The sequence below is a fragment of the Artemia franciscana genome, chromosome 8 (genome assembly GCF_032884065.1).
Source record: "Artemia franciscana chromosome 8, ASM3288406v1, whole genome shotgun sequence".
Lineage (NCBI taxonomy): Eukaryota > Metazoa > Arthropoda > Branchiopoda > Anostraca > Artemiidae > Artemia > Artemia franciscana.
This window is the reverse complement of record NC_088870.1, coordinates 17320642-17347403: the sequence shown is the minus strand read 5'-3', so window position 1 is coordinate 17347403 and position 26762 is coordinate 17320642. Positions and strand designations below refer to the sequence as shown.

The window sequence follows — 26762 nt, the reverse complement described above, 5'->3', positions numbered from 1 at the left end:
TGCTTTTTTTTACAGCTGATTAGAATATTGGATGCCACAGTGACGACAGTGGTCAAGTATGGTTCTGAAGCAAGGGCGCTCCAAAAAAAAAACAGAGCTTGAGTTGCTAGAAGTTTTTCAGAGCAATTGTCTACGGATTGTTTCGGGTACCCGACCGACTGACCGTATCTCAAATAGTAAGCTATACGAAAAATACGGTTCAGTCCCACTTTCTTGGTATACTATGAGAAAGGATGAGATAGATAGGAAGCATTCTTCGGATGAAGGACGGCGGATTGCCAAATATTGTCTTTGTCGGCCAACCTTCACAGACCAAACAGAAATCAGGTCAAGGGGAAATGAGAACTTCTTAGGAGGGTGTAAAGAGACAGGCTTTAAATAGATTGGGGTGAAAAAGGAGCGCGTATAGCTGTGTTGGTTTCAGGCGGCTTAGTGATGTAGTGAGTTATTAGTAGTATTAGTAGTAGCAGTAGTAGTAGTAGTAGCAGTGCTAGTAGTAGTAGTAGTAGTAGTAGTAGTAGTAGTAGTAGTAGTAATGGTAGTAAGAGTAGTATGTCTTCCACGTTATTTATGTTAAAATTTAAGTCATATGGGCCAATCTGGAGGCCCATGCATCTTCATAAAGAAATCTATTAAGAAGCCAAATTGATTCAGCTCATAGCATAAAGAAAATACAGACAATCCAAAATAAGATTGATTTGATGGTTTTCTGAAGCAATATTCTGGGTTGGCTTCTATGTTGTTCAATGGTCATAATGGATGATGTCAATTTACGGCATTAATTGTTATCATCTCGATAATAAAGTGCCTTGTGTTACAATCAGAAACAAAACTTTAAAAAAATTGTTATTAAATTGGGCTTCAGAACAAGTGAAAAAAACGACATTTTAAAACCTTTCAATCTATATATATAAAAATAAGTTGTCTGTCTGTGTGTCTGTCTGTGGATCAGGTGACGTCATGTTTCTGTGTTGACTGACGTCATGAAATTAGTTGTCGTCATTTTTGCTTTGACGGTGACGTCATTAACGGTATTTAAGACATTTGTTCACGGAAAAATGTTTAATTGTAAAATGACTGAAGAACCTACAATGGCAACAGCCGAGGAAGCTGCTCAAAGAGTTTATGCCAAAAAACTTGCTGCTGATAGAGAAAGTAAGAAAAGAAAGCGTTCCGAGGAATCACAAGAACAGCAAGAAAACAGGCTTGCGGATAAAGAACGCAAAACCGCGCAGTTAGATGAAAATCCACATGGACAGCGAGAGTCAAAACATATCAAAACTGAAAATGATAGCGATAATGATTGGGTTTGGGATTTTGACTTGGATAAGGTCATCAATGCCTACCAGATTTAAGTTAAAAAAACAAAGGTTCGTCGATATGTACTTTATAGTGACGCTGAAAAATAAAGAAGAAAAAGAAAACTGAAAAAAGAAAAAAGGTAAAAAACTAAAAAAAAACTAAAAAGAAAAAACACTCAAAGAGAAATTACAGACCGGGACACAAATGACGACCGAGACAGAGGGAATATAAGTGACGACCGGGAACCTCAAAGAGAAATTACAGACTGGGACACCCGGACACAAATCACGACCGGGACACAGGGAATATAAATGACGACCGGGACACAGGGACACAACTACAACGGGGACGCCGGGGCACAGGCGGGATATATAAATGACGACCGGGACACAGGGATTGTTTGAATAGAAATTACAGACTGGGACACCGGGACACAAATGACGACCGGGACACCGGGACACAGGGAATATAAATGACGACCGGGACACTCAAAGAGAAATTACAAACTGGGACACCGGGACACAAATGACGACCGGGACACAGGGAATATAAATGACGACCGGGACACAGGGACACATCATTAGAATAATGAGGTATAGATCTGAATACGGATTGTTTTTCCCATGGACAATTATATGTTGCATGTTCAAGAGTCAGTAAACCTGACAATCTATTTATATGCACAGACAATGGGACAGCGAAGAATGTTGTATATTCGCATGTTTTACGTAGTTAAAAACATATATTTATATCTATCTCTATTCACAGGTGGGACACAGGGGCACAACTACAATGGCGCGTAACTAATATGGCGCGTAACGACTTACGCGCGCGGGGGGGCTTGGGGGGGGGCGCGAAGCGCCCCACCAACTAGGTGTTGGGGTGGCGCGAAGCGCCACCCCAACAGCTAGTTATTTTTATAATACGCAATCCGAAAAAAAAGTTATTTTCATTACTTAGCAAAATTACAGGTATACCAAAAGGACTAGGGATGAATTTCTGTTACGTTGATATAGAGAACCTCCATGGGAGTTTGAAAATTCAAGGAGGAGAGGAATTTGTCTTTAAAGGCACCACAAGATATGTACAGAGGCAGCGGAGGCACACTTGTTCACGAGAACGGGTAATTTACTGGAACACTTCGCTTAGAACAGTACCCAAGGTCAAAGTATCTCTTAAAGCCGGGAATTTATTGTTAACAGTAAGAAGTGTTGTCAATTAAATTTAGAATTAAGTTAAGTCTAATTAAATTTAGACCTAGTATAGTTTTCTTTTGGACTAGATACGGCAGTTGTCAAAAATTTTCGCTGCGTCTTCAAACTATTATTTCTTTTATTTGCCCTTCTAGGGTTTTTTGTTAAAAAAAAACAAAAAAACTTTCCGAACTAAAATAACTATTAGGAACATCGCAATGACTTCATTTAAATTAAGATTATAAAAGTTAGAATAAAAGACGAATAAAATTCTTCTATATATTAAAGTAACTCACAAGAGCATCACTAGAAACGGTTTAGAAAAATAAGTATAACAAAGCCTCCATAAAGTTCTATAATGTTTATAATAAAATTTTCTTTCATCAAAATAAAATGCTTCAACTTAACGAGACTAGAAGTCTACCACAGTGATCTACTAAATAAAAAACCTTGAGAGCAATAGTTATGAGCCAACTATTTTCCCACGAAAACAGTCACCAAAATCCATTAAGGCTGTTTGATTTCACACAGCTCACCGCTTAAATCTGGTTCATCAAGGGTATGTAACCAATTAAATATCATTATATTTCTGTCATATCGAGATAGAGGTTTACCACGATCTCGCTCAACATCCTTTACTGTCAGCGCTAGTTTTGGATCTTTCACACCTTTCCTCGTAACTAAAGGCGATTCAGGTTTAAAAGTTTTTAAAAGTCTACTTGGTGCACTTGCCAGGCGGATTGCATTAGCTGCTATGCTTTCTAATCTGTCTAAATCAAATTGGCTCTGAGCCATCCTTTCTAAGGCTCTGTAAGTAGTAAACAGCCTCCTGCGAATGTAATTCTGCCTTACTGTTTTGTTAACGGAGCGCACTAAATCTGCAGTTGTGAACATAGGCAATAAATCGTGCTCATGTGTTGAAACTAAACCCGGTGGACGCCCTTGTGGTGAGGGTAACTGAGATGTAGCTGTTCCCATATCACCAACAGCAACCCAAGTAGAACACGATCTAGACGTAGCATCAAGTCTTCCAGGTGGAAGGTCATACCGACAACAATTAATAACAAAGTCTGACACCGAAGGTCTTAATGCATTTGCTGCTGCTGAAATTTCCATAGCAGCAAGCTGGGTCACATCACTAGTGCTGAAACTTTTTTGAAGTCCTAAAGCTGAGCTTAAAGCCCCACAACTTTTAATTAAATCATTTTCCTCTTCAAACCAAAGCTCAGGGATAGCTTGAGATATTTCTCCGGAAACTCGAAGAAATCGATGCCTTCCTGCATTGGGACTTGGCCCTCTGTGTGGGATGTCTCGTACACGGAGACTTGATGTCTTGGCATCGGTGCCAACGGCAGAGAGATTCAAAAGAGAAAATTCTGTTACAATAGATTCACGGCTTGGCGACCGCAAGACCCGTTGATTTACACTAGGTGCCGACACGCTCACAGTTGGACGAGATTCACATTTAGAGCTCATAATCTAAAAGAAAAAATAATTAGATTGCCAGTTTTGACGTTACTACCCATATGGTTAATATAGATCTAGGCATGCTTTATTCATCTTGTATATCTTAAAAGCCACGCACACAAAAAAAAAAACAAATTGTAATAGTAACTTTAAGTAAGTGTTTGAAAGATTGTCTGGCGTTTATTGATAAGCTTCCAGCTGGCAAATTATACCTTAGCCTATATATAATATAACAAATTATAATTAGATAAATCACTTTTATATTATATATTATAAATAGGTAAACACAAATATTTTTAAAGTAAAACACTTTAAAAACGTCTTTTAGGCTAAAAAAAAATGTAAAAATGTATTAAAATGCCTTGCGTATATAATTTTAAATTAACGTTTAAGTTAAAATTACAAATAATAGAAGATACAGTGATCTCCAGATACATATTTACGTCAGGCCTTCAACGCGTTATGCATTTTCTAAATAAAGAATTCCCCAATAGATGTAATGGAAAGGGTGTGCCTTTTTCATTCACTTTACGTCTGTCACGTTAGACATATTTCCACATTAAAACAAAAACGGCGACCATGCAACTCAACCACGTTCAGCCTTTGAACTCAACTTTCGTGAGACTCAATCCCCATGGAATTAGAATGTAGACATCTCTATCGTATTTAAGTATTCCTCGTGTCACACAACCCATGCAATTTAGCTCAGATTAATGCACTAGCATTATAACCGCATGAGTGTGTTTTCTTTGTGAAGTAAGATGCCTTAACAACTTTTTCAAAGTTCATGCCCGTATTAAAACGCCAATCGAAAAGTAGAGTCCAAAAATCTCAGAGGGCTCAGTAGCCGAAAAAAAAACTATTAAAACTAAACTAAAAACTAAATTCAAACTAAAAACTAAAAAACAGGTATTTATTAATATAAATACCTGTTCAACAGACAACAAATAAGAAATTTAATCCTCGGCTCAAGGCCGTGATCAGGGGAGGGGCTATGGGTTTTGAACCCTTCCCCCAAATTAATGTTTGTCCAACTCGTAAAAACGTAATAAAAAGCATAAAAACACATTTTTGATGCGTATTTTGGAGTTTTTTTGGGAATCCTTCATCTGAAAAGAAATCCCCCCCCTCTCAAGCAAATACGAGACACGTTCGTGCACCGGCTATTCACACGAATGTATCCGGGAGTTATTTCCAACTTAATATCTTGGTATTAAACTCTGAAATAGAAATATGAATAATCATTACAACCTCCATCTATTTCTGTTTCTTTTGAAATGAAAGAGAAAACATAGTTCTAATTTTTCAGTTCGCTTGTTCTACAAAATTAATACATGTTTATTCTACTAAATATGAAATTATGGACTTATTATAAATATTCTGGACTTGGTTGTAGCCTGATCCTGAAGAGCTATTAACAAAAAAAAAACAAAAAAAAAGTTTTTCAAAGAAAGGTAAAGGCAACTCTTTTGTACTTGCAACACTGAAAACAAAATAAAAATTACAGTGAAACAAAATCTTGAATTACTGAGCTTTCAGCAATTAATTTCACTAAATACCAAATGTTTAGTTTGATTTTACTAGTTCTTTACAAAACTGTTCAAGACACATATAGCTTTCAATAATGCGCAAATGACGCATTTTGAACTTTTACAGTTAGGGAAGGGAGCAGTAGCCAAACTCTAGCTTATAGCAATTCTTGTTCGTTTTAAGCTTGGTTTGACCATTCCGTTTAAGCTTTACTTGCTTTAAGATTTATTTATTCGTTTATTAGTACCTGTTGATTGTTTGTTTGCTATGATTGTTTTTTATGTTCGTTTTGCGTTTTATTTAACCTTTAATAGTGATTCCTGGTCCTTTTGAGTTTGAATTATTATAGGAGTTTATTTCTGATGATCTCAAGTTTAATATAGCCTCTACTTTTCTTTGAAAACTTCTTTTTCAGAAAGTTTTTTTTAATTAATTTCTCTTCGTTCTTTATTATCAGGTATTAGGTTAACGATAACCTCTATTTAAGGTGGGTAGAGATTTATACCGTTAATCTCATTCTCAAAAAAGTACCTTTGAGAAAAAATGAAAACTTTTAAAGTTTCAACTAACCCTGGAGGTTCTACATGCATTGAAATTTTCAACTTAATATCCTCAGCCAACCCTGAGATATTGTTGATGCACCCTTTTGACCGTCAGCATGCACATAATGTGTTTTGGTCTTTTCAATATCGTCTGACATTCTCTGAAAGTAGTCACAAGCAAGTGTAGTATTCAGCTGCGAGCAGTCGCATCGCAGTCATAAGTCCTCGCAGTCAGAAGAAGTCCCTGTTGCAGTCGCAACTAGTCGCATTTGCAGCCATAGTAGCAGTAGAAATGGCTCTGAAAGTTTACCCTTACCTGTTCCTAAAATATTGTAGGTGTGCTATTGATAACTTCGATACAGGTAGTATCTTTTTACTTAGCTTACCATGCCCCACAACATTCCGCAAAATTTTACCTCAATACCCATAGACTTTTCGGACGCACTCAGGATCAAACATTCCCCCTTTCCCAATAATAAATCCTTCATGTTAAAAATGTAAAAATCAGATAATTTAAATTCTTTCCCCTGGGGGCTGCGGGGGAATTTGATTTCTAATCAAGTATGCTGAGGGGCATAGCTTAAAACCATAACTTTGAGCTCTGGTAGGTTGTGTCAACCCCGGTGGCATTGCTATTTGAAATTTGGACTATTTTTAACAAAATGGCTATCTCAAATTCCGATCGGATGCATTTGAGTAAAAGAGAGCATTGGGGGAGAGGGCTAGTTCCCCTCCGACCACTTTTAGCTCTTGAATAATTGAATAGCTACAATAGCTTGAATAATTAAAAGTTTCAATTTTAATATCAAATGACCCTCCTCCAAAGTTTACACGACTACACTTTCCATAAGAATCTTATATACCCCCTAGGTATAACTTTCAGCCCTTGTATATGGGTTTCGGGGGGTTGTGTCAACCCTGAAAGCATGGTTATAGAATCTTTAGAGAATGTTGAACAAAATGGCTACATCAAAATTTCAGTCGGATACATTTGGGGAAAAAAGGGCGTGGAAGGGGCTAGTTGATCTTCAATCAATTTTAAGTTTTACAAAGGGAACTATAAATTTCAACTTCCAATCAAATGAACCTCCTCCAAAGTTCATACAGCCACCCCTTCCATAAGAAACTTATAAGCCCCAGGACATAACTTAAAACCCCTACCCCCCAGGTTCTGATGGGTTTTGCCATCACCGGAGGCAGTGTTATATGATCTTTGGACTATTATGAACAAGAAATTTCTATTTCCAATCAAATAAGCATAATCTAATATTTATACGACCACTCTTTCAATACATCATTATTTTCTCCCACGTTCTTAATCGCAACTCTTGCCCTCAGGGTCTGGAGGGGTATGTCAGCCCTGGAAATAGAGTTATATGATCCATGGACAAATTTGAACAGCACGGTATTCTCAACACTGTGATCGGATTCATTTGTATAAAATAGGGAAGGGGGCTACCTACCCTCCAAAAAATCCCCCCAGAGCCTAGGGGCAAGTATTGTAAGTTATTCCCCAGGGGCATATAAAGTTGGAATGGAAGGGGCAGCCGTGTAAACTTTGAAGGAGGATGATTTGATTGGAAGTTGAAAGTTATAGTTTCCAAGTGATCAGAGTCAAAAGTGATCAGAGGGCAACTAGCCTATCCCACGGCGTCTTTCCCTATAAATCTGACCAGAATGTTGAGATAGCCATTTTGTTCAAAATAGTCCAAAGGAGGCACTGTTATATGATATTTGGACTATTAAGAACAGGAACTTTCAATTTCCAATCAAATAAGCATAATCTAAGGTCATTACGACCACTCTTTCAATACATCCTTATTTGCCCCCGCGCTCCTAATCGCAACTCTTGCCCTCAGAGTCTGGAGGGTTATGTCGGCCCTGGAAGTAGAGCTATTTGATCAATGGACAAATTTGAACAGCATGGCAATCTCAAAACTGTGATCGGATATATTTGTGGAAAATAGGGTTTTGGGGGCTACCTAACCTCCGACCAGCTTTGCCTCTTGAAAATGGAGCTGTAATTCTCGATTCCCGATCAAATGAGCCCCCTCCAAAGTTTGTACGGTCATCCTTTCCAAAAGAACCCTATATGCCCATTGAGCATAACTTACAACTGCTACCCCTGGGTTTCAAGGGGTTATGTCAACCACGGAGTTATTGTTATGTCATCTTTGGACTATTTTGAACAAAATGGATATCTCAATATTCTGGTCAGATTTATAGGGAAAGAAGCCGTGGGATAGGCTAGTTGCCCTCTGATCACTTGGGAAATATAACTTTCAATTTCCAATCAAATCATCCTCCTTCAAAGTTTACACGGCTTCCCCTTCCATTCAAACTTTATATGCTCCTGGGGAATAATTTACAATACTTGCCCCTAGGCTCTGTGGGGGGGGATTTTTTGGCCCAGGAGGCACTTTTATGTGATAGGCTATTTAAACTATGTTGAACAAAATTTCTTTTTCATAATTCTGATGCGGTGCATATGGTGAAAAGAAGGCGTGGGTTACAACAGGTAAAGCTATAGCGTTGCCTCTGATTTCAGTTGTTCAAAATCCTGAAATTCCCTCTTTTTTAAATTCAAAAATCAACGGATCGAGTTTCATCCTGATCTCTACACTCCAAGCGTTTTCCAAGATTTCAGGTTTCCAAGATCTCTGTTTCCACCCTCCAATCCCCTATGTCCCCGGATTCGATTCGAATTGAAAATGGAGCATCTGAGACATAAGATCCTTCTATATATCATATCTATATATACTTCTATATATAAGTTTCATTAAGATCCGATCACCCATTCGTAAGATAAAGATACCTCAATTCTCACGTTTTCAAAGAATTCCGGTTTTTCCCTCCAACTCCCCCCAATGTCACCGGATCTAGACGGTATTTAAAATGAGAGCTCTAAAGCACAAGATCCTTCTAAATATCAAATTTCATTAAGATCTAATCACCTGTTCGTAAGTTACAAATACCTCTTTTTTCTAATTTTTCCGAATTAATCCCTCCCCCTAACTCCACCAAAGAAAGCGGATCCGTTCCGGTTATGTCAGTCACGTATCTAGGACTTGTGCTGATTTTTCTTACCAAGTTTCCTCCCGATCCCTCCACTCTAAGCGTTTTCCAAGATTTTAGGTTCCCCCTCTTAACTCCCCTCAATGTCACCAGATCCAGTCAGGATTTAAAATAAGAGCTTTGAGACACGATATCCTTTCAAACATCAAATTTCATTTAGATCCAATCACCCGTTCGTAAGTTAAAAATACCTCATTGTTTCTAATTTTTCCAATTTAACCGTCCTCCCACTCCCCCCAGAGGGTCGAATCATGGAAAAGACAATTTCTAATTTAGTCTGGTCTAGTTCCTGATACTCCTGCCAAATTTCATCGTCCTAGCTTACCTGGAAGCGCCTAAACTAGCAAAACCGGGACAGGCAGACAGACCGACCGACAGAATTTGCGATCGCTATATGTCACTTGGCACAAGTGCCATAAAAAGAGGGGTAAAAATGAGAAAGGGGTGGGATCCACTTTTTAACACTTTGATTACATAGGGGGAAGATATTCCATATCCACCTGTGGAATATTCTGTTAGAGGAATAATGGAGATTTGTATTAAGGTAGAGAGGTAGAGGGAAACAAGGTCTAGAGATAATGAACAGGAAAAAGAGATATTTGGCTGGGATTATGGAGACTATTGGTCAAATGTAAGCAAATTTTGTTGTCCTTTCCTCAAGTCTGAGGTCCATTCCTCAACTCTTGGAAGAAGGGAGGTATGAGAGACTTTTGTCTTGTACAAAAAACTGATGAATAGGGGATAATTCTTTTATTTCACAGTGAAATAACAAAAAATCCCTGGATGTTTCGGTCACATACACAGTGGCAGTCAGCAGCAGATAATCGAAAATTATACAAATGAAACACCAACATTTATACAAAACAACGAATTAATTACATACTGTTTAACCCTGTCATTTTTTCGAAGCAGTTACAGGTGTTAAACTGATCAATAGGGGATAATTCTTTTATTTCACAGTGAAATAACAAAAAATCCCTGGATGTCTCGGTCACATACACAGTGGCAGTCAGCAGCAGATAATCGAAAACTATACAAATGAAACACCAACATTTATACGAAACAACGAATTAATTACATATTGATTAACCCTGTCATTTTTTCAAAGCAGTTACAGGTGTTAATCTCTTCGAGTACCCAGTTTTCGGTCATTTGACTTGATTTTTATGTGAAGCTCCATTATCAGATAAACAAAGGTCAATGGTGTTGAGAAAAAATAAATTTATTTTATTTGACTGCAGTAAATTATCACAAAATTTAATTTAAGCCGATTTCACCTGCATCTCTGTTCAAATCTATTATGTATTATACACATTTTAGGGGTTAAGTTTGCTGCCATCTCTTATTTAGGCTGAAAATTATAACTATAATCAAAATTATTCTCAAATAACGCTAATTATAATAAATATAAAGCTCTTAATCGTTAATAATAAATAAGGGAACACACCCAAGAACCTTTTTGTTTAGTAAGTTTTTCTTTTCTTTTTTTATGGTAGTCATTAAATTAACAGTCGTTAAACTGACAGCTGATTTCCGTTCGTTTGATATGATGCAACCTCACTCCCAATGAAAATGAAGTCCAGATTGGTGTTGTTAGTAAATCATAATGGCATTCTAATGTCAAAATCCCTTGCAATGTTTATTTTTTCTGGTAATCTCCTAAATTTAAGGTAAAGCAATTTATGGGTCTCAAATATGCATAAAAACGAGCAAAAGTGAATAGAACCCAAAACAAAGCTATTGCAATAACAATGAAACGATATTAAATTTATAAAAATAAATTAGTCCCGTTTTTCGGCCCGTACGGAATTCCCCGTGTAACTGTTACATTCTTTCATTATTTCTGCCTTTCCATTGTGCAGTCTTTCCAAACAGTGTGCAGTCTTAGCCACCAATACTAGCCTTACTGCATAACTAGTTTCACTATTTGCTCGAGATGTTTGGACCATGTCAAGATGAAGCAAACGAAATTTGTGGACAAAGTTATAATAATAAAGAATACAGGGCCGTTGACAGCTAAGTTTGGGCCCTAGAGATACCCGTAATGAATATAAATATTTGTATTATAGTATATGCTTAAAAAATAAATTTTTAGCAGGGGGGGGGGTCTCAAAAATATGAAAGTAAGTGAAGAAAATACAACATTTTCTTCAGGTTCTTTTGGTAATATGGTGCAATGCAAATGGCTTCGCGACAAGACGTAGCTGTGGCTCTAGATAATAAAAATAAATATATTCTTCTTTAAAACACGGGCAAAAATATTGATTTGTATAATAGGCTTAAAGGAGATAGGATATAAACCCGGTTTTACCTTGACCTCGTTCTTCGTCCACGATCAGCCAAGCTTTCATAAAGTACTGCATCCTTTATAAAATCTGGTGATTTCGTTGCTTTAGGTTTTATTTCAATGTCATCACGACTACGTACGAGACATTAATATTTAATAGGTTTTTATTGTAAATTACCTCAACCAAACCACAAAACAGGATGAATAATGCAGAGTTAAGCAATTTATGGTCATGCTTCCGTGGAAATAATCGTAATAGGTCTACAACCAAAAAATTGCATGAGCTCGTTACTTTTTCTAATAGATTTTAACTGACAAGAACCTGAATGTTTTTAGGAATTCAATCACGTCACATTTTTTCGCAAAACCCATTCTTTCAGATTATATATGACATTCGCATATACCGTGAACGATGCGGTTCTTCTGTTGACTTAAAAAAAATCTTATGCAATAATAGGTACTTGGTAAATATCCCAAAAACACTCAACCTAAAAATTGCATGGGCTCTTACTTTTTTTTAATAGATTTTAACTGACAAGAACCTGAATGTTTTTAGAAATTCATTCACGTCACGTTTTTTCGCAAAACCCATTTTTTCAGATTATATATGACATTCGCGTGTACCATGAACGACGTGGTTCTGCTGTTGACATAAAAAAAATTATGCAATAATTGGTATTTGTTAAATATCCCAAAAACACTCAAGAACTGAAATTAGGTTAATCATAATAATTAGTTAGGTTAATCATAATGAAATATACCAAAAACATGATGGAAATATAATACTTTAATACCAAAATTATGGAAACTACAGAGAAAAATTATGGAAAGCAAGCCGCCCAGAACACATTATGTTGAAGACCTAACCACCTCTTTACATTAATTAAAATATACATGCATCGTAGTTTTTCTCACTGGACTAAGCTAATTATAACTGAATGAAATAGACAAACCAGTTTTTCTGAGATCACATAGATCAACTTCTCGAGTCTTTTGGGAATATTTAACAAGTACACAATAGTTATTTTCGACTTTTGAATGTTATCTTTAAGGAATACACCAAATAAATAAACCAAATAAAAGCAGAATTGACGGATGGTTAGCAAGAAAGACACTGACAGTTTTTAGACACTGACATAATTAAAATCATGTTATCGTTTAGTAATTAAAACAACATGTTTAATAAAGCTAAAAAAGGTAAGGTAAAGAGTACGACACTGGGCTTTACAGTCCCTGCCGGTGGTGCTGATCTCCGTTTCTTAGCCCTTCAGCCGGGAAGTGCAATGGGGGGCTTGGGGCCAACCATCCTGTGCCTTCGCACACCCTTCCTGTTTACCTTCTCCAGGTACCAAAGAGCTGGTTCGACTCTGGCTGCGCTTACAGAGTCACACCACTGACCCCCGTCCCAAACCAAATAATTGTGTACACTAGGATTCGGGTCCTAAAACACGCGCACCAATCCATTTGGCTAAACAAAGTTTAATAGACAACAGTTAATAACCCAAATGTAAGCTTGGAACTTACACCAGATTAAACTTACAAATCCAAAATTAGAGGTTATAATTTACTTTTATACCTTTACCTAATTTCAGTTCTTGAGTGTTTTGGGATATTTAACAAATACCAATTATTGTATATTTTTTGTTTTATGTCAACAGCAGAACCACGTCGTTCATGGTACACGCGAATGTCATATATAATCTGAAAAAATGGGTTTTGCGAAAAAACGTGACGTGAATGAATTTCTAAAAACATTCAGGTTCTTGTCAGTTCTATTAAGAACTTAAATTAAAGGTTTGAATCAGAAAACTTGAATCAGAAATTAAATCAGGTTTGTTTTCTATTAAAAATCTATTGAAAAAGTAAAGAGCCAAAAAAGGTCAGTTTATACCTTTATTAGTTGTCATTACTTTAGATAACAGTCTTTGTTTCTTAAATTTATTGATAGCTTTTCAGCAGCAAATTTAAATTCGTTTACTTCATGAACATACACCATATATGAGAATGGCCACGAAATTTGATAAATCAGGAGAGAAACTCACAAAGCAGCATAAGGACCAAAAGCACTTGAGCAACAATTCATAATAAAAAATCACCATCAACGAAGAGTTAAAACCATGAATATTCAATAATTGGCCAAAACATTTACCACTAGACCATCCAGCACACTAAGAATTTTTTTTCATAGCGTCTATTGTAGGCTCCAGCGAATTCACTTAAAAATTCACGACTGCAGAAATCCCCCCATCTTGCATGCAAAATTCTCTCCACCAAATTCCTGACCGTGGAAATTTCTCCCCCGAACAAACTTCCGGGATTATTTTCTCCTGGACAATTCTTCCCACCTGTAAAGTTGAGAAGCTAAAGGGAACTTAATACCAACAAAAAGAATAAAGAAAAGAAGGGATTCTGAATATTCTACCTGGATTCTTAAAATAGATGGAGAATATATAGTGTAGAACGAAATAGTTCCTAGTAACGAATTGTGAGCAAAGGGTGATTCATGGCAATAATAACCAAAACTTAAAAAAAAAATTTGTTAACAATTAGTTCATCAAAAGCATTGGCTTTTTATGCTAATTCTTTGTAGTTCTGTTATAGACAGCACTGACCTCAGACTTGCCGGTCGTGCAGTGCTGGATCCTCGTGGTATACTTCCATTTACATTTCTTTAGCGTTGATCCTGTGTTTGATTTATTTTTTCAGTCCATTCATTGGATTGAAACTAATAAAATACTTCCATGACCATTACAAAATAAGTGCAAAAACTAGAAGAAGTATAACTGATCAAACCGATTAAATTTGCGAATTACATTCTCTATAATTATACTCGCGAACTAAATACGGTTTTTGGCTGAAATAGTCAAAAATTTCCAAATACATTTCCAGAAATTCTTCGGAGGAATTATTACTATGCGTAGAAATAAACTTTTGCATGTAGTAACGCAGGGGAGATAAGGGAAATTTGCTCCTAAGATTGGCGAAAAGGGCCTCCAGTCCAAAGTCGAAAATGTGGGCATAAAAACGAGGTTTTTTCTCCTTTTTTCTCAATCCTAAATTTGCGGCGTCAAGTATAATTAAATATCCGTTTTGTTGCTAGTTTTTCAATGAGGTTTTAATTCTGAGGTTGAGTCTTCTGTTGAAAAAGTCATCAGTGAAACTCTTAGGAATAGCTTCCTCAAGAGCATCACTCCATATTGAAGTGCCAAGTCAAATGACGCTATTCTTCAAATACTCTGTTCTCAACTTGCCAGCATCAAGATAACTTGACCGAACTTTGTTCCTTTGTGTCTGTCTTGTCGGGTGAAAAATTGGGGGAGATATAATACGAGAAAGCTCTAGAGAAGGAGGTAAGTTTTTATGCTTGTAAAGAACAGCATGGAGGCTACATCAAACCTCTGACTATCGAGTTTCATTTGGAATATTTCAAAAAAAAAATGATTTCCCCTTAGAATTTAATGCTGTATATATTAAGAAAGGCAACTGGTACAGTTTTTGACATATAAATGACCTGATCGAGTACCCATGGATGATACTGCTGCACTAGGATGGCTTAAGATAAAATGTAACTTGGCACTTAAATCCTTATCATTAATTTAATGACCCGTTCATCATAAAAATGATAACGTTAAAAAGTTTCAAAGTTGATTTTATAAAGTTCGGTTAAGGAAATGCTTGATAGGTACTTTCGCTCGTTTTGCTGAAACGTCATCGTCTACGAAACGTCATTCTTGGTTATTACTTTTCCCACTTAACAGAAGTACTCACTTTTAGGAACTTCGACACAAAGCGAGAGTGCAGAGAAAAAGAGGGGGATCAGATTCTTCAAAACAGACAAAAGGGGCAAACAGCAAAAGATGGAATAGTGAAAAATCCGGAAAAAAATAACCGGCATTTTGGAGAAACTCTAAATAAATTGGGGGGAAGAGTGTATGTAGCTGTATTGACCTTGGGTCGCTTGATACCGCAGTGAGTTGTTGATAATAGTTGTAGTAATATTGTTTTGTCAAAGTCGTCTTTTAAGCCCTTCCCCTTTTGGATCTTCCTTGTCTAAGTAATTGATTACTGACTGATATTTTAGATTAATAAAGGTTGTACTAATTGGGACACGTGACTTTAAATTATTGAATGTTTGCTGAGTTAACTCAGGGTAAGTTATCTGGTCGCAAAATCTTCAATCAGGTCTTTCCTGGCATCTGGTTATATTGATGGCTTATGTTAAACTTAATGAACTATATATATTTAGAATCAACATCGATTCACATGATTTGTATATTGTTGTCAAAAGTGTGTTTTCAGCGATTCGGTTACTATTGAGCCGACTTTACTTACAATTCACTACCACAAGCTGTTTGAAATTTAAAGCAATGTATCCATAGGAATAGGCTAAATGATTGAATGAATTATTTCTTCTCTCTCTCCCAGAATTGTCCAGATTTCCCTAAAATCAGGGCTTTCATGGTTTTGAAAAACTTGGTTTCCCTCAAACTTTAACCCCACCCCTTCTGAGTATATTGTTACTTGGATAATACTGGCCCCCGATGAAGTTTTTTAAAGAGATATGAAAGTCTCTATCTAGTCAGGTAAAGTATGTATGCGTTATAGAGGGTCGGGATACAAAAATTTTTGACACGGAATTAGCTATTCTAGCTAGAAAAAAAGTCTTTCGGATTTTCAAAAGAAATATGTTTACCAGCCATAATAATAGAGTTATTTTATTAATTCTTTAATTTATACTAAGGCTAAAAAAAATTTCTTATTGTTTTGCTTTCAAAATGAAATTCTTAACTTTAGAGAATTGAAAAGGATGGCTTCAAAAACTTCAAGAAAAGACAATAAGAGCTTAAAGAATTTTTCAGTATCAAAATGTCGTACGTTAAAAACCAAGTTCAAGGTTTAACTTGACGTTACTAAAAAGTAGTGCTGAAAAGTGTATTTTGAAAAAGATCAATTTTGATAACTTAGGAATCCAATTTTATACCTCATCAGCATCGTCAAAATAGCATAGGCAGCAGAGGCTACAATACGGTGTTTATTAACGGAAGCCATATAGTGTAATGTGAAACGAAAACCAAATTGTGGCTTTAGTTTTATCGATAGATAACAATAAAAAATTTAATTAATCCAATTAAGAATACTCAATCAATCCAATCAAAAGGTTTTCTTTATTTTGGGCAGAGAAGAAAATCGTCTAAATTTGTTTCATTTTGCACATAACTTCTTTTGGCTGAAAAAAATTATTCGTGTGAATAGACAGTTTAATAAAGGCTTAACACAACGGGCTAAAGAAGCAATAAAAGAAAAAAACAAACACATTTTTGGCTAATCTTTCCATAAATATGTCGTACCCTTTTTGTCGGTGTTGCAGCGATATTTCTTGGACTGTCGGTTTTCCCCTTAGGACTACCTTCCCTTGAGTTTTGACAACAATCTGGGCTTAAAGTTCATGTCTCTTCCATAAAAAAGGAGGTTTCTGCTATGCGTAAAAAAGCGTAGCTTCGCAAAGGGCTGTCATTTGACAAACCTCAAAGCGAGGAGTCTTAAAGAACAAATTATAGTTATTGAAATGCCACTATATTTGCCATTTCCAAGTTTTTTTTTTGTGTTTTCTGTTTCAGATACCAAAAAGTATAGCCACTGGGCATCTTTCAGTCAAAATAAAATTTTTATAAATGCGAGAGGTAGCAGACTTACGCAACGGTAGATACTCCCTTATTCCAGATGTTCCACTTTTTCTGCGGCCCAGGGAAATTTTTAGTTATTTTAGGTTGAATGCTTTCACACGGTGAAAATAGCTGACATTAAGTGTACCTGTTTCTATTATTAAGTCAAACTGTTGAAACAAAGTTGCAGTCTCTTGGAAACTAAGTTCAGGATGAATTAAAATATGAATAATTATAGTACTAATCTATATTAATTAATAAAGTAGGAAAACAGTCTTCCTTTCTGGAAGACTATATCTATATATATAAAAATAAGTTGTCTGTGTGTGGATCTGTGGATGGATCAGGTGACGTCATGTTTCGGCTGACGTCATGAAATTAGTTGCCATCATTTTTGCTTTGAAGGTGACGTCATTCAAGTTATATAAGACATATGTTCGCCGTCATGTTTCGGCTGACGTCATGAAATTAGTTGCCATCATTTTTGCTTTGAAGGCGTGACGTCATTCAAGTTATATAAGACGTATGTTCGCGTAGAATTCTATTAATGCTTAAGTTTATAATGACTGATGAAGATGCTCAAAGAGTCTATGCCAAAAAACTTGCTGCTGATAGAGAAAGTCAGAAAAGAAAGCGTGCCGAGGAACTACCAGAGCAACGCGAAAGCAGACTTGCTGCTAAAAGAGAAAGTGAAAAAAGAAGGCGTGCCGAGGAACTACTAGAGCAACGCAGAAGCAGACTTGCTGCTAAAAGAGAAAGTGAAAAAAGAAGGCGTGCCGAGGAATCAAAAGACCAGCAGGGAAACAGGCTTGAGGCTGATAGAGAAAGAAAGAACAGAAAGCATGCCGAGGAACTACCAGAGCAACGCAGAAGCAGACTTGCTGCTAAAAGAGAAAGTGAAAAAAGAAGGCGTGCCGAGGAACTACTAGAGCAACGCAGAAGCGGACTTGCTGCTAAAAGAGAAAGTGAAAAAAGAAGGCGTGCCGAGGAATCAAAAGACCAGCAGTGAAACAGGCTTGCTGCTGATAGAGAAAGTAAGAAAAGAAAGCGTGCCGAGGAATCAGAGCAATCTGAAAGTTATCGCCTGGCATTCAGGTACAACCCAGTCGATAATTCACCACGCATGGCCAAAGGAAGGTGCACAAAGCAATATCCTCGACTTTTAGTACCCAAAACAATTACTGGCAATGATGGTTACCCACAATATAGAAGAAGATCTACTGAAGATGGCGGTAAAACAGCAATAATAAAGAAGCGTAACGGTACCACCATCGAAGTAGATAACCAGTGGGTTGTTCCATATTCCCCTTTATTATCAAAAACATTTAATGCACACATAAACGTTGAATACTGTAACTCCGTAAAGGCAATCAAATACATATGTAAATACGTCAACAAAGGCAGTGACATGGCAGTTTTTGGCTTGCAGTCCGAAATCAAAGATTTCGATGAAATCGTAGAATATCAGGCTGGAAGATACATAAGCAGTAATGAAGCTGTTTGGCGAATTCTTTCATTTCCGATACATGAACGTAGTCCAGCTGTTGTTCACTTAGCGGTACATTTACAGAATGGTCAACGTATTTATTTCACGGAAACCAACGTGCAACAAAGAGTCCTGAATCCGTCAGTCGACGGCCAACCTACCATCTTCAAAGATACCACGATAGGAAGACTCTACACCGTTCACCCCAATCAACATGAATGCTTCTTTCTACGCCTGCTTTTGGTGAATGTACCCGGTCCGACATCCTTTGAGTATTTGAGGACTGTAAATGGTACTATACATGACACTTACCGTAGTGCATGCCAAGCTCTGAATTTATTGGAGAATGACCAACACTGGGATAACTGCATCAATGACGCGTGCGAAACGTCAACCCCAAGTCAAATTCGTGCATTGTTTGGCATCATTTTAACAACTTGCTCTCCATCAGCTCCTACAGATTTATGGGAAAAATATAAGTCAAAAATGTCCGAAGATATACTTCATCGAAAACAGTTAGAGACGTCAGACATGACTTTTGATTTTACACCAGAAATTTATAACTACACTTTAGTTGTTATAGAAGATTTTTGCATAAGTATGGCAAACAAACCTCTTCAGGGTTTGGGAATGCCTTCACCTAACCGTATCGCTGCTGTTTCGACATGTGTAGAATTGGATCGTGAACAAAGTTACAGTACGAGTGATCTATTGTCGTATGTACAAAATAACATTTCCAAGTTAACGTCGGAATAAAAAGACATTTATGATACGATAATGCATTGTGTCGATAACAACGTTGGAGAAATTTTCTTTTTGGATGCGCCAGGAGGTACTGGTAAAACGTTTGTGATAAAACTGATTCTGGCATCAATTCGATCTAAAAATGATATAGCGTTGGCAATTGCGTCGTCCGGAATAGCCGCAACATTGCTGCCTGGTGGAAGAACTGCTCATTCCGCTTTGAAATTGCCTCTGAACTTGCATTCTACAGAAACTCCCACGTGCAATATTTCCAAATCATCTGGGATGGGTAAAGTATTGCAGCAATGCAAACTTATTATTTGGGATGAGTGCACAATGGCACACAAAAAATCGCTCGAGGCTCTGGATCAATGCTTGAAAGATTTGCGAGGGAAGTCGAAACCCTTTGGCAGCACCTTAATATTGCTTGCGGGAGATTTCAGGCAAACATTACCTATAATACCTAGATCAACTCCTGCAGACGAAATGAATGCTTGCCTGAAAAATTCTAATTTATGGGCACACGTAAAAACATTAAAATTAACTACAAATATGCGTGTCCGATTGCAAAACGATGACTCTGGTCAAACATTTTCAGATCAATTGCTGGCAATGGGAAACGGAAAGCTCCCAGTAGACTCAATTTCAGGACGTATACAACTACCTGCTGATTTCTGTAATTTAGTGACGTCCAAAAATGAATTGATTGAAAAAGTATTTCCGAATATTCTAAAAAATTATAAAAATAATAAATGGCTAAGTGAAAGAGCGATTCTCGCACCCAAAAATATAGACGTCCACGAAATCAACAATATTGTTTTGACCAAGATTCAAGACCAGGCAGTCCTTTACAAGTCAGTCGACACAGTTTTGGAACCAAATGAAGCGGTTAATTATCCATCTGAATTTTTAAATTCCATAGATCTTTCAGGGTTTCCACCACACGTGCTACAACTAAAAATAGGCGTACCAATAATATTGTTACGTAACATAAACCCACCAAAGCTTTGCAATGGCACTCGACTTGCCGTAAAAAAAACAATGGAAAACCTAATAGAGGCCACAATCCTGACAGGGCCTTTTGAGTGTGAGGCTGTTCTTATTCCTCGCATTCCCATGATTCCAACAGATCTGCCTTTTCAATTTAAAAGATTGCAATTCCCAATTCGATTAGCATTTGCAATCACCATTAACAAAGCTCAAGGTCAATCATTAGAAAAATGTGGTATTGATCTTAATACTGATTGTTTTTCCCATGGACAATTGTACGTTGCATGTTCGAGGGTCGGTAAACCTGACAATCTATTTATATGCAGCGAGAATTGGACAGCGAAGAATGTCGTATATTCGCAAGTTTTACGCAGTTAATTTGTATTTCGGAACCAAATGAAGCGGTTAATTATCCATCTGCATTTTTAAATTCCATAGATCCTTCAGGGTGTCCACCACACCTGCTACAACTAAAAATAGGCGTACCAATAATACTTTTAAGAAATATCAACCCACCAAAGCTTTGCAATGGCACGCGACTTGCCGTAAAAAAAAAACAATGGAAAACCTAATAGATGCCACAATCTTGACAGGGCCTTATGAGGGTGAGGCTGTTCTTATTCCTCGCATTCCCATGATTCCAACGGATCTGCTTTTTCAATTTAAAAGATTGCAATTCCCAATTCGATTAGCATTTGCAACCACCATCAACAAAGCTCAAGGGCAATCACTAGAAAAATGCGGTATAGATCTTAATACAGATTGCTTTACCAATGTACAATTGTATGTTGCATCTTGGAGGGTCGGTAAACCTGACAATCTATTTATACGCACAGACAATGGGACAGCGAAGACTGTTGTATATTCACAAGTTTTACGTAGTTAATTTGTATTGTATCTATCTATCTATCTATCTATATAAAAACGAGTTGTGCGTATGCATGTTTGTTTGTTTGTAAAAAGAGCGTTTGCATATGACGTCATTATTAGTACATACGGCTTTGTATATGGACAGACAATGGGAAAGCCAAGAATGTTGTATATTCGCAATTTTTACGTAGTTTGAAACACATATATAAATCTATCTATATTCACAGGTGGGACACAGGGACACAACTACAATGGCGCGTAACTAATATGGCGCGTAACTAATATGGCGCGTAACGACTTACGCGCGCGGGGGGGCTTGGGGGGGGGGGGCGCGAAGCGCCCCCACCAACTAGGTGTTGGGGTGGCGCGAAGCGCCACCCCAACAGCTAGTATAATATATATATATATATATATATATATATATATATATATATATATATATATATATATATATATATATATATATATATATATATATATATATATATATATATATATATATATATATATATATATATATATATATATATATATATATATATATATATATATATATATATATATATATATATATATATATATATATATATATATATATATATATATATATATATATATATATATATATCTATATATATAAAAATAAGTTGTCTGTCTGTGGATGGATCAGGTGACGTCACCTGAAAAAACTGGATCAGGTGACGTCAAAACTGAAAAAACTAAAAAAAGGCAAAAACTACAAAAAAAACTAAAAACTAATAAAAAAAATAAAAAAGCTAAAAAACTAAAAAAACTAAAAAAAGGCAAAAACTACAAAAAAAAACTAAAAACTAATAAAAAAGCTAAAAAACTAAAAAAACTAAAAAAAGGTAAAAAACTAAAAAAACTAAAAACTAAAAAAAACTAAAAAAAAGGAAAAAACTGAAAAATAAGCTAAAATAAAGGTAAAAACCAATAAAAAACTAAAAAAAAAAACTGAAAAAACTAAAAAAAGGCAAAAACTACAAAAAAACTAAAAACTAATAAAAAAAGTAAAAAAGCTAAAAAACTAAAAAACTAAAAAAAACTAAAAAAAGGTAAAAAACTAAAAAAAAATAAAAAATAAAAAAAAAATAAAAAAAGGAAAAAACTGAAAAATAAGCTAAAATAAAGGTAAAAACCAATAAAAAACTAAAAAGAAAAAAAGGAAAAAACTAAAAAAAATTTTCATCTAAAAAACTAAAAAAAACTAAAAAAGGTAAAAACTAAAAGAACTAAAAAAGAAAAAAATAAATGACGACACTCAAAGAGAAAGCGACCAGGACAAAAGGAATGTTCGATTAGCAATCAACAAAGCACCGGGACACAGGGAGTATAAATGACGACCAGGACATAAGTAAAAAAAAAACTAACAAAACTAAAAAGAAAGTAAAAACTACAAAAAAACTAAAAAGAAAAAAACTAAAAAAAGGCAAAAACTACAAAAAAAACTAAAAACTAATAAAAAAGCTAAAAAACTAAAAAAACTAAAAAAAAGGCAAAAACTACAAAAAAAACTAAAAACTAATAAAAAAAATAAAAAAGCTAAAAAACTAAAAAAACTAAAAAAACTAAAAAAAGGTAAAAAACTAAAAAAACTAAAAACTAAAAAAAAACAAAAAAAAGGAAAAAACTGAAAAATAAGCTAAAATAAAGGTAAAAACCAATAAAAAACTAAAAAAAACTGAAAAAACTAAAAAAAGGCAAAAACTACAAAAAAAACTAAAAACTAATAAAAAAAGTAAAAAAGCTAAAAAACTAAAAAAAATAAAAAAACTAAAAAAAGGTAAAAAACTAAAAAAAATAAAAAATAAAAAAAAACTAAAAAAAAGGAAAAAACTGAAAAATAAGCTAAAATAAAGGTAAAAACCAATAAAAAACTAAAAAGAAAAAAGGAAAAAACTAAAAAAAATTTTCATCTAAAAAACTAAAAAAAACTAAAAAAGGTAAAAACTAAAAGAACTAAAAAAGAAAAAAATAAATGACGAGACAAAAGGAATGTTCGATTAGCAATCAACAAAGCACCGGGACACAGGGAGTATAAATGACGACCAGGACATAAGTTAAAAAAAAACAAACAAAACTAAAATGAAGGTAAAAACTACAAAAAAACTAAAAAGAAAAAAAAACTAAAAACTAATAAAAAAACTAAAAAATCTAAAAATCTAAATAAACTAAAAAAGAAAAAAAAGGAAAAAAATAAAGGAGAAAAACAAAACTAAAAAACGAATGTATATACAGACCGGGACACCGGGATACAAATGACGACCGGGACACAGGGAATATAAATGACGACCGGGACACAGGGACACAACTACAACGGGGACACCGGGGGAAACAGGGGGATATAAATGACGACCGGGACACCGGGACAGGGAATGGTCGATTAGCAATCACCATCAACAAAGCTCAAGGGCAATCATTAGAATCATGAGGTATAGATCTGAATACAGATTGTTTTCCCATGGACCATTATATGTTGCATGTTCAAGAGTCGGTAAACCTGACAATCTATTTATATGCAAAGACAATGGGACAGCAAAGAATGTTGTATATTCGCAAGTTTTACGTAGTTAAAACCATATATATATATATATATATATATATATATATATATATATATATATATATATATATATATATATATATATATATATATATCTATCTATATTCACAGGTGGGACATAGGGACACAACTACAATGGCGCGTAACTATTATGGCGCGTAACGACTTACGCGCGCGGGGGGGCTTGGGGGGGGGGGCGCGAAGCGCCCCCACCAACTAGGTGTTGGGGTGGCGCGAAGCGCCACCCCAACAGCTAGTATTATATATTATATTATATATTATTTATTATATTTGATAAATTATTTATTAAATATTATTATTTAATATTTATTATTTTTTATAGCTTATATTTATATATTTATATTATATATATATATATATTATATATTATTTATTATTTTGATAAATTATTTATTAAATATTATTATTTAATATTTATTATTTTTTATAGTTTATATTTTTTATGTTCGGTTTTGTGGTGTGTGTTTGTTTCTGTGTTTGTGCTGTTGCATTAGTGATTTTCTTTTCATTATATCTTTTCTATTGAATCACTCCATATCCGTTTAATTATTCTCTTTTAATCCTTTTCTATTTTCTATTCATCAATTTTCTTTTGGAATATCTTGCCATTTACAAACATGCAAGGGCACATTCAGGAATTTGTCCGGTTTTTTTTGGAGTGGGGGGGGGGTACAAAAACCTCAGGAAAACCCTTCAAAATTTATTTATATGCATTTTTGTTACGTTTTTAGGAGCCAAAGAAAAATTTCTGGGGGGGCTCAAACCCTGAACCCCCTAACCTGGATAAAATCATGCAAGTATTCTAATGATTTTCTCTTATAATTAAATTTGGTTTTCTAAAATGTGGGATTTTAGCCCCTGCATGCTATATCCCAACTGGGGGTTTAAATAAGTATCCTTTTTTTAACTTTATCAAGTCCATGATGAATTATTTCTTTTTAAACCTGTAAAATAAAACATTAATTATTACCTATAACAAATCAATTACTTTGATTTCAATTTAACACGCTGCTTTATAGTCCTTTTTTATCCATGTTTTCACGAGCTATAACTAACTACTTTTTCATTGAAAAACTTTCAGGATAAATTGTGGTCTATCCCACCGCGCAGCGCGGGAAAAAGATCAATCGCGCGTGTCGCGTCTTGAATAAATTTAAGCTGGGAATTTAAACCGACTTTCACTTGATTTAATGTAACACATCTCAATTCGAAAGGTAATTACAATATTGGTATTTTGGATTTGAAGAAATGGAAAAGTAACACAATGCTAAGATGAATCGAGCAATGTATTTTGGAAATATCTGCAATAGATCAGTTTTAGACTTTATTAAAACGGCACCTACAAATAATATGCTGTTGCCAATTTAAAAGGTGCAAAATGGGGGGCTTTCATTCTTTTGGTACTTTCAAATTTCTTTTGGTTTAATCCTGGAACAAACAAAGACACACATTTTTGCATACTGAGTAAAGCATGGGCAGTACAGATACAGATCTCCTGATTCTTTACCTTCGGCCGGGAGTACAATGCATGGCTGGGGGCATAAATTCTCAAAGGTAAAGTCCAACTGTAAATAGCAATTGATTATTAATAGCGATCAATAATTTTATTTATTGTCGTATTATTCTTCCATTTACTATGGTTAAAGTCTGATGCGGAATCTTTTTTTCTTTCCCATAGGTGCAATGATTGATTTTTTAAATAAATTACAATTTTATTTTGGGTTTGTTGTAAAAGGGCTACGTCACTTTTCTTTTTTTTCTTTTCCTTTTTGCTAGGTTTGAAAAGCCCCGTATCCCCTGATTTCAATTGATTAATGGGTATAAATGGCGTTGTATTACACTTTTTCCTTTAGATTCTTTGATTTATTACCTCTTGCTTTTTGACCATAGAGCCCGCTGGGGGAGTGAGTGTTTGTTTGTGTTTTTGTACCCAAATTAAAAAAAAAAACTTAAACTTCAAGTCTATACTGACAAAAAACTTTTCAAAAGCCATATATATATATATATATATATATATATATATATATATATATATATATATATATATATATATATATATATATATATATATATAAATGAAGTATTACAACGGGGATGTGTAGTCCATTTTTAAAGTTATTATGCTTTATTTACCCTGATTCCCTTTAACACGAAGTCTCCGATACTGTTATAAAAAAAAATTATACAAAAGGTTTTGTAGACCTCACCACCCACGAAGCTGCCTATCTCCTACATCATCATAAGTTCACTCTCTTAAATGAGAAAGCTGCCAATATCAGAAGAAGAAATAACCCTTCCCCCCTATCTCAAGAAGATGACTTCCAGACTTTCTCTTATTCCCTTCAAATCCTTACTACGGATAAGCACAAAGTTACATCGAAGCCGAGTCCATGTCCTAAGGTACAAAGGCATATCCAGGATTTTGTTCGAAGAGAGTTATTTTCGTTCGGGAAGGGGTGGGTGTTCAAAAAAAACTTTATAAAACGCGTTAAAAATTATTTTGTATGCATACTTTTTTACAGGTCAGACGAAAATTTTGGAGAGCGGTTTAAGCCCAGTAACCCCCCCCCCCCTTGATGCTGCCTTGCTAAGACACCATTAAGTCTCTTTTGTGATTTTTATTCTGAGTGATTGCCTCCAATGACGGTATTCCAACATTTCGGATAATATTGACAGTCTGGAATATAAAGTATTAAAAATAGCCAAAACGAGAATTGGATGCTTGAACGGATAAATTAGAAACTTACTAAGCCATAAATATTTTAAAAAACCATCAAAGAAATCTAGAATTCAATTTTTGGTGAAAAGACCTCAATATACAGCTATGTAGTTTTGAGTAGTAGGCGGTGCCAAATTATAAAAGGTACCTGGCTGAAAAATCATCAAAAAGATCTGATAAAACATATGACACCAAACAGTTTCAGAATGTGTATGTATCCTTTGAATCTGCAATGGTTTTAGAAATCAACAGTTAGATTTGCCTTAATACTATAGACCAGTGGTTCTCA

General features: G+C 35.2%; 1 protein-coding gene across 7 annotated transcripts; it reads right to left on the bottom strand.

The window, feature by feature from the left end:
• Positions 1-2836: 2836 nt before the first annotated feature.
• Positions 2837-24860, bottom strand: LOC136030072 (uncharacterized). Of its 7 annotated transcripts, none has more exons than XM_065708714.1 (3): positions 24725-24860; positions 13288-13741; positions 2837-3974 (listed from the first exon to the last, which is right to left on the bottom strand). In XM_065708714.1, exon 3 carries the CDS (start codon positions 3969-3971, stop codon positions 3003-3005), a length of 969 nt encoding a protein of 322 aa, XP_065564786.1. In that variant the 5' UTR covers positions 3972-3974; positions 13288-13741; positions 24725-24860; the 3' UTR covers positions 2837-3002. The 7 variants fall into 7 exon arrangements, with proteins under 7 accessions (XP_065564786.1, XP_065564783.1, XP_065564787.1 ...); XM_065708711.1 differs by having other exon boundaries at positions 13439-13741; XM_065708715.1 differs by having other exon boundaries at positions 13546-13741.
• Positions 24861-26762: the final 1902 nt, after the last annotated feature.

What these genes read in the sequence shown, in the direction of transcription:
- LOC136030072 (XM_065708711.1), bottom strand. Translation starts at nt 13,495, where the DNA reads ATGGTGATTTTTTATTATGAATTGTTGCTCAAGTGCTTTTGGTCCTTA. An exon ending in TTTGGTCCTTATGCTGCTTT is followed by an intron (nt 3,975 to 13,438) that starts GTGAGTTTCTCT and finishes TTTTTCTTTTAG; the next exon opens with ATTATGAGCTCTAAATGTGA.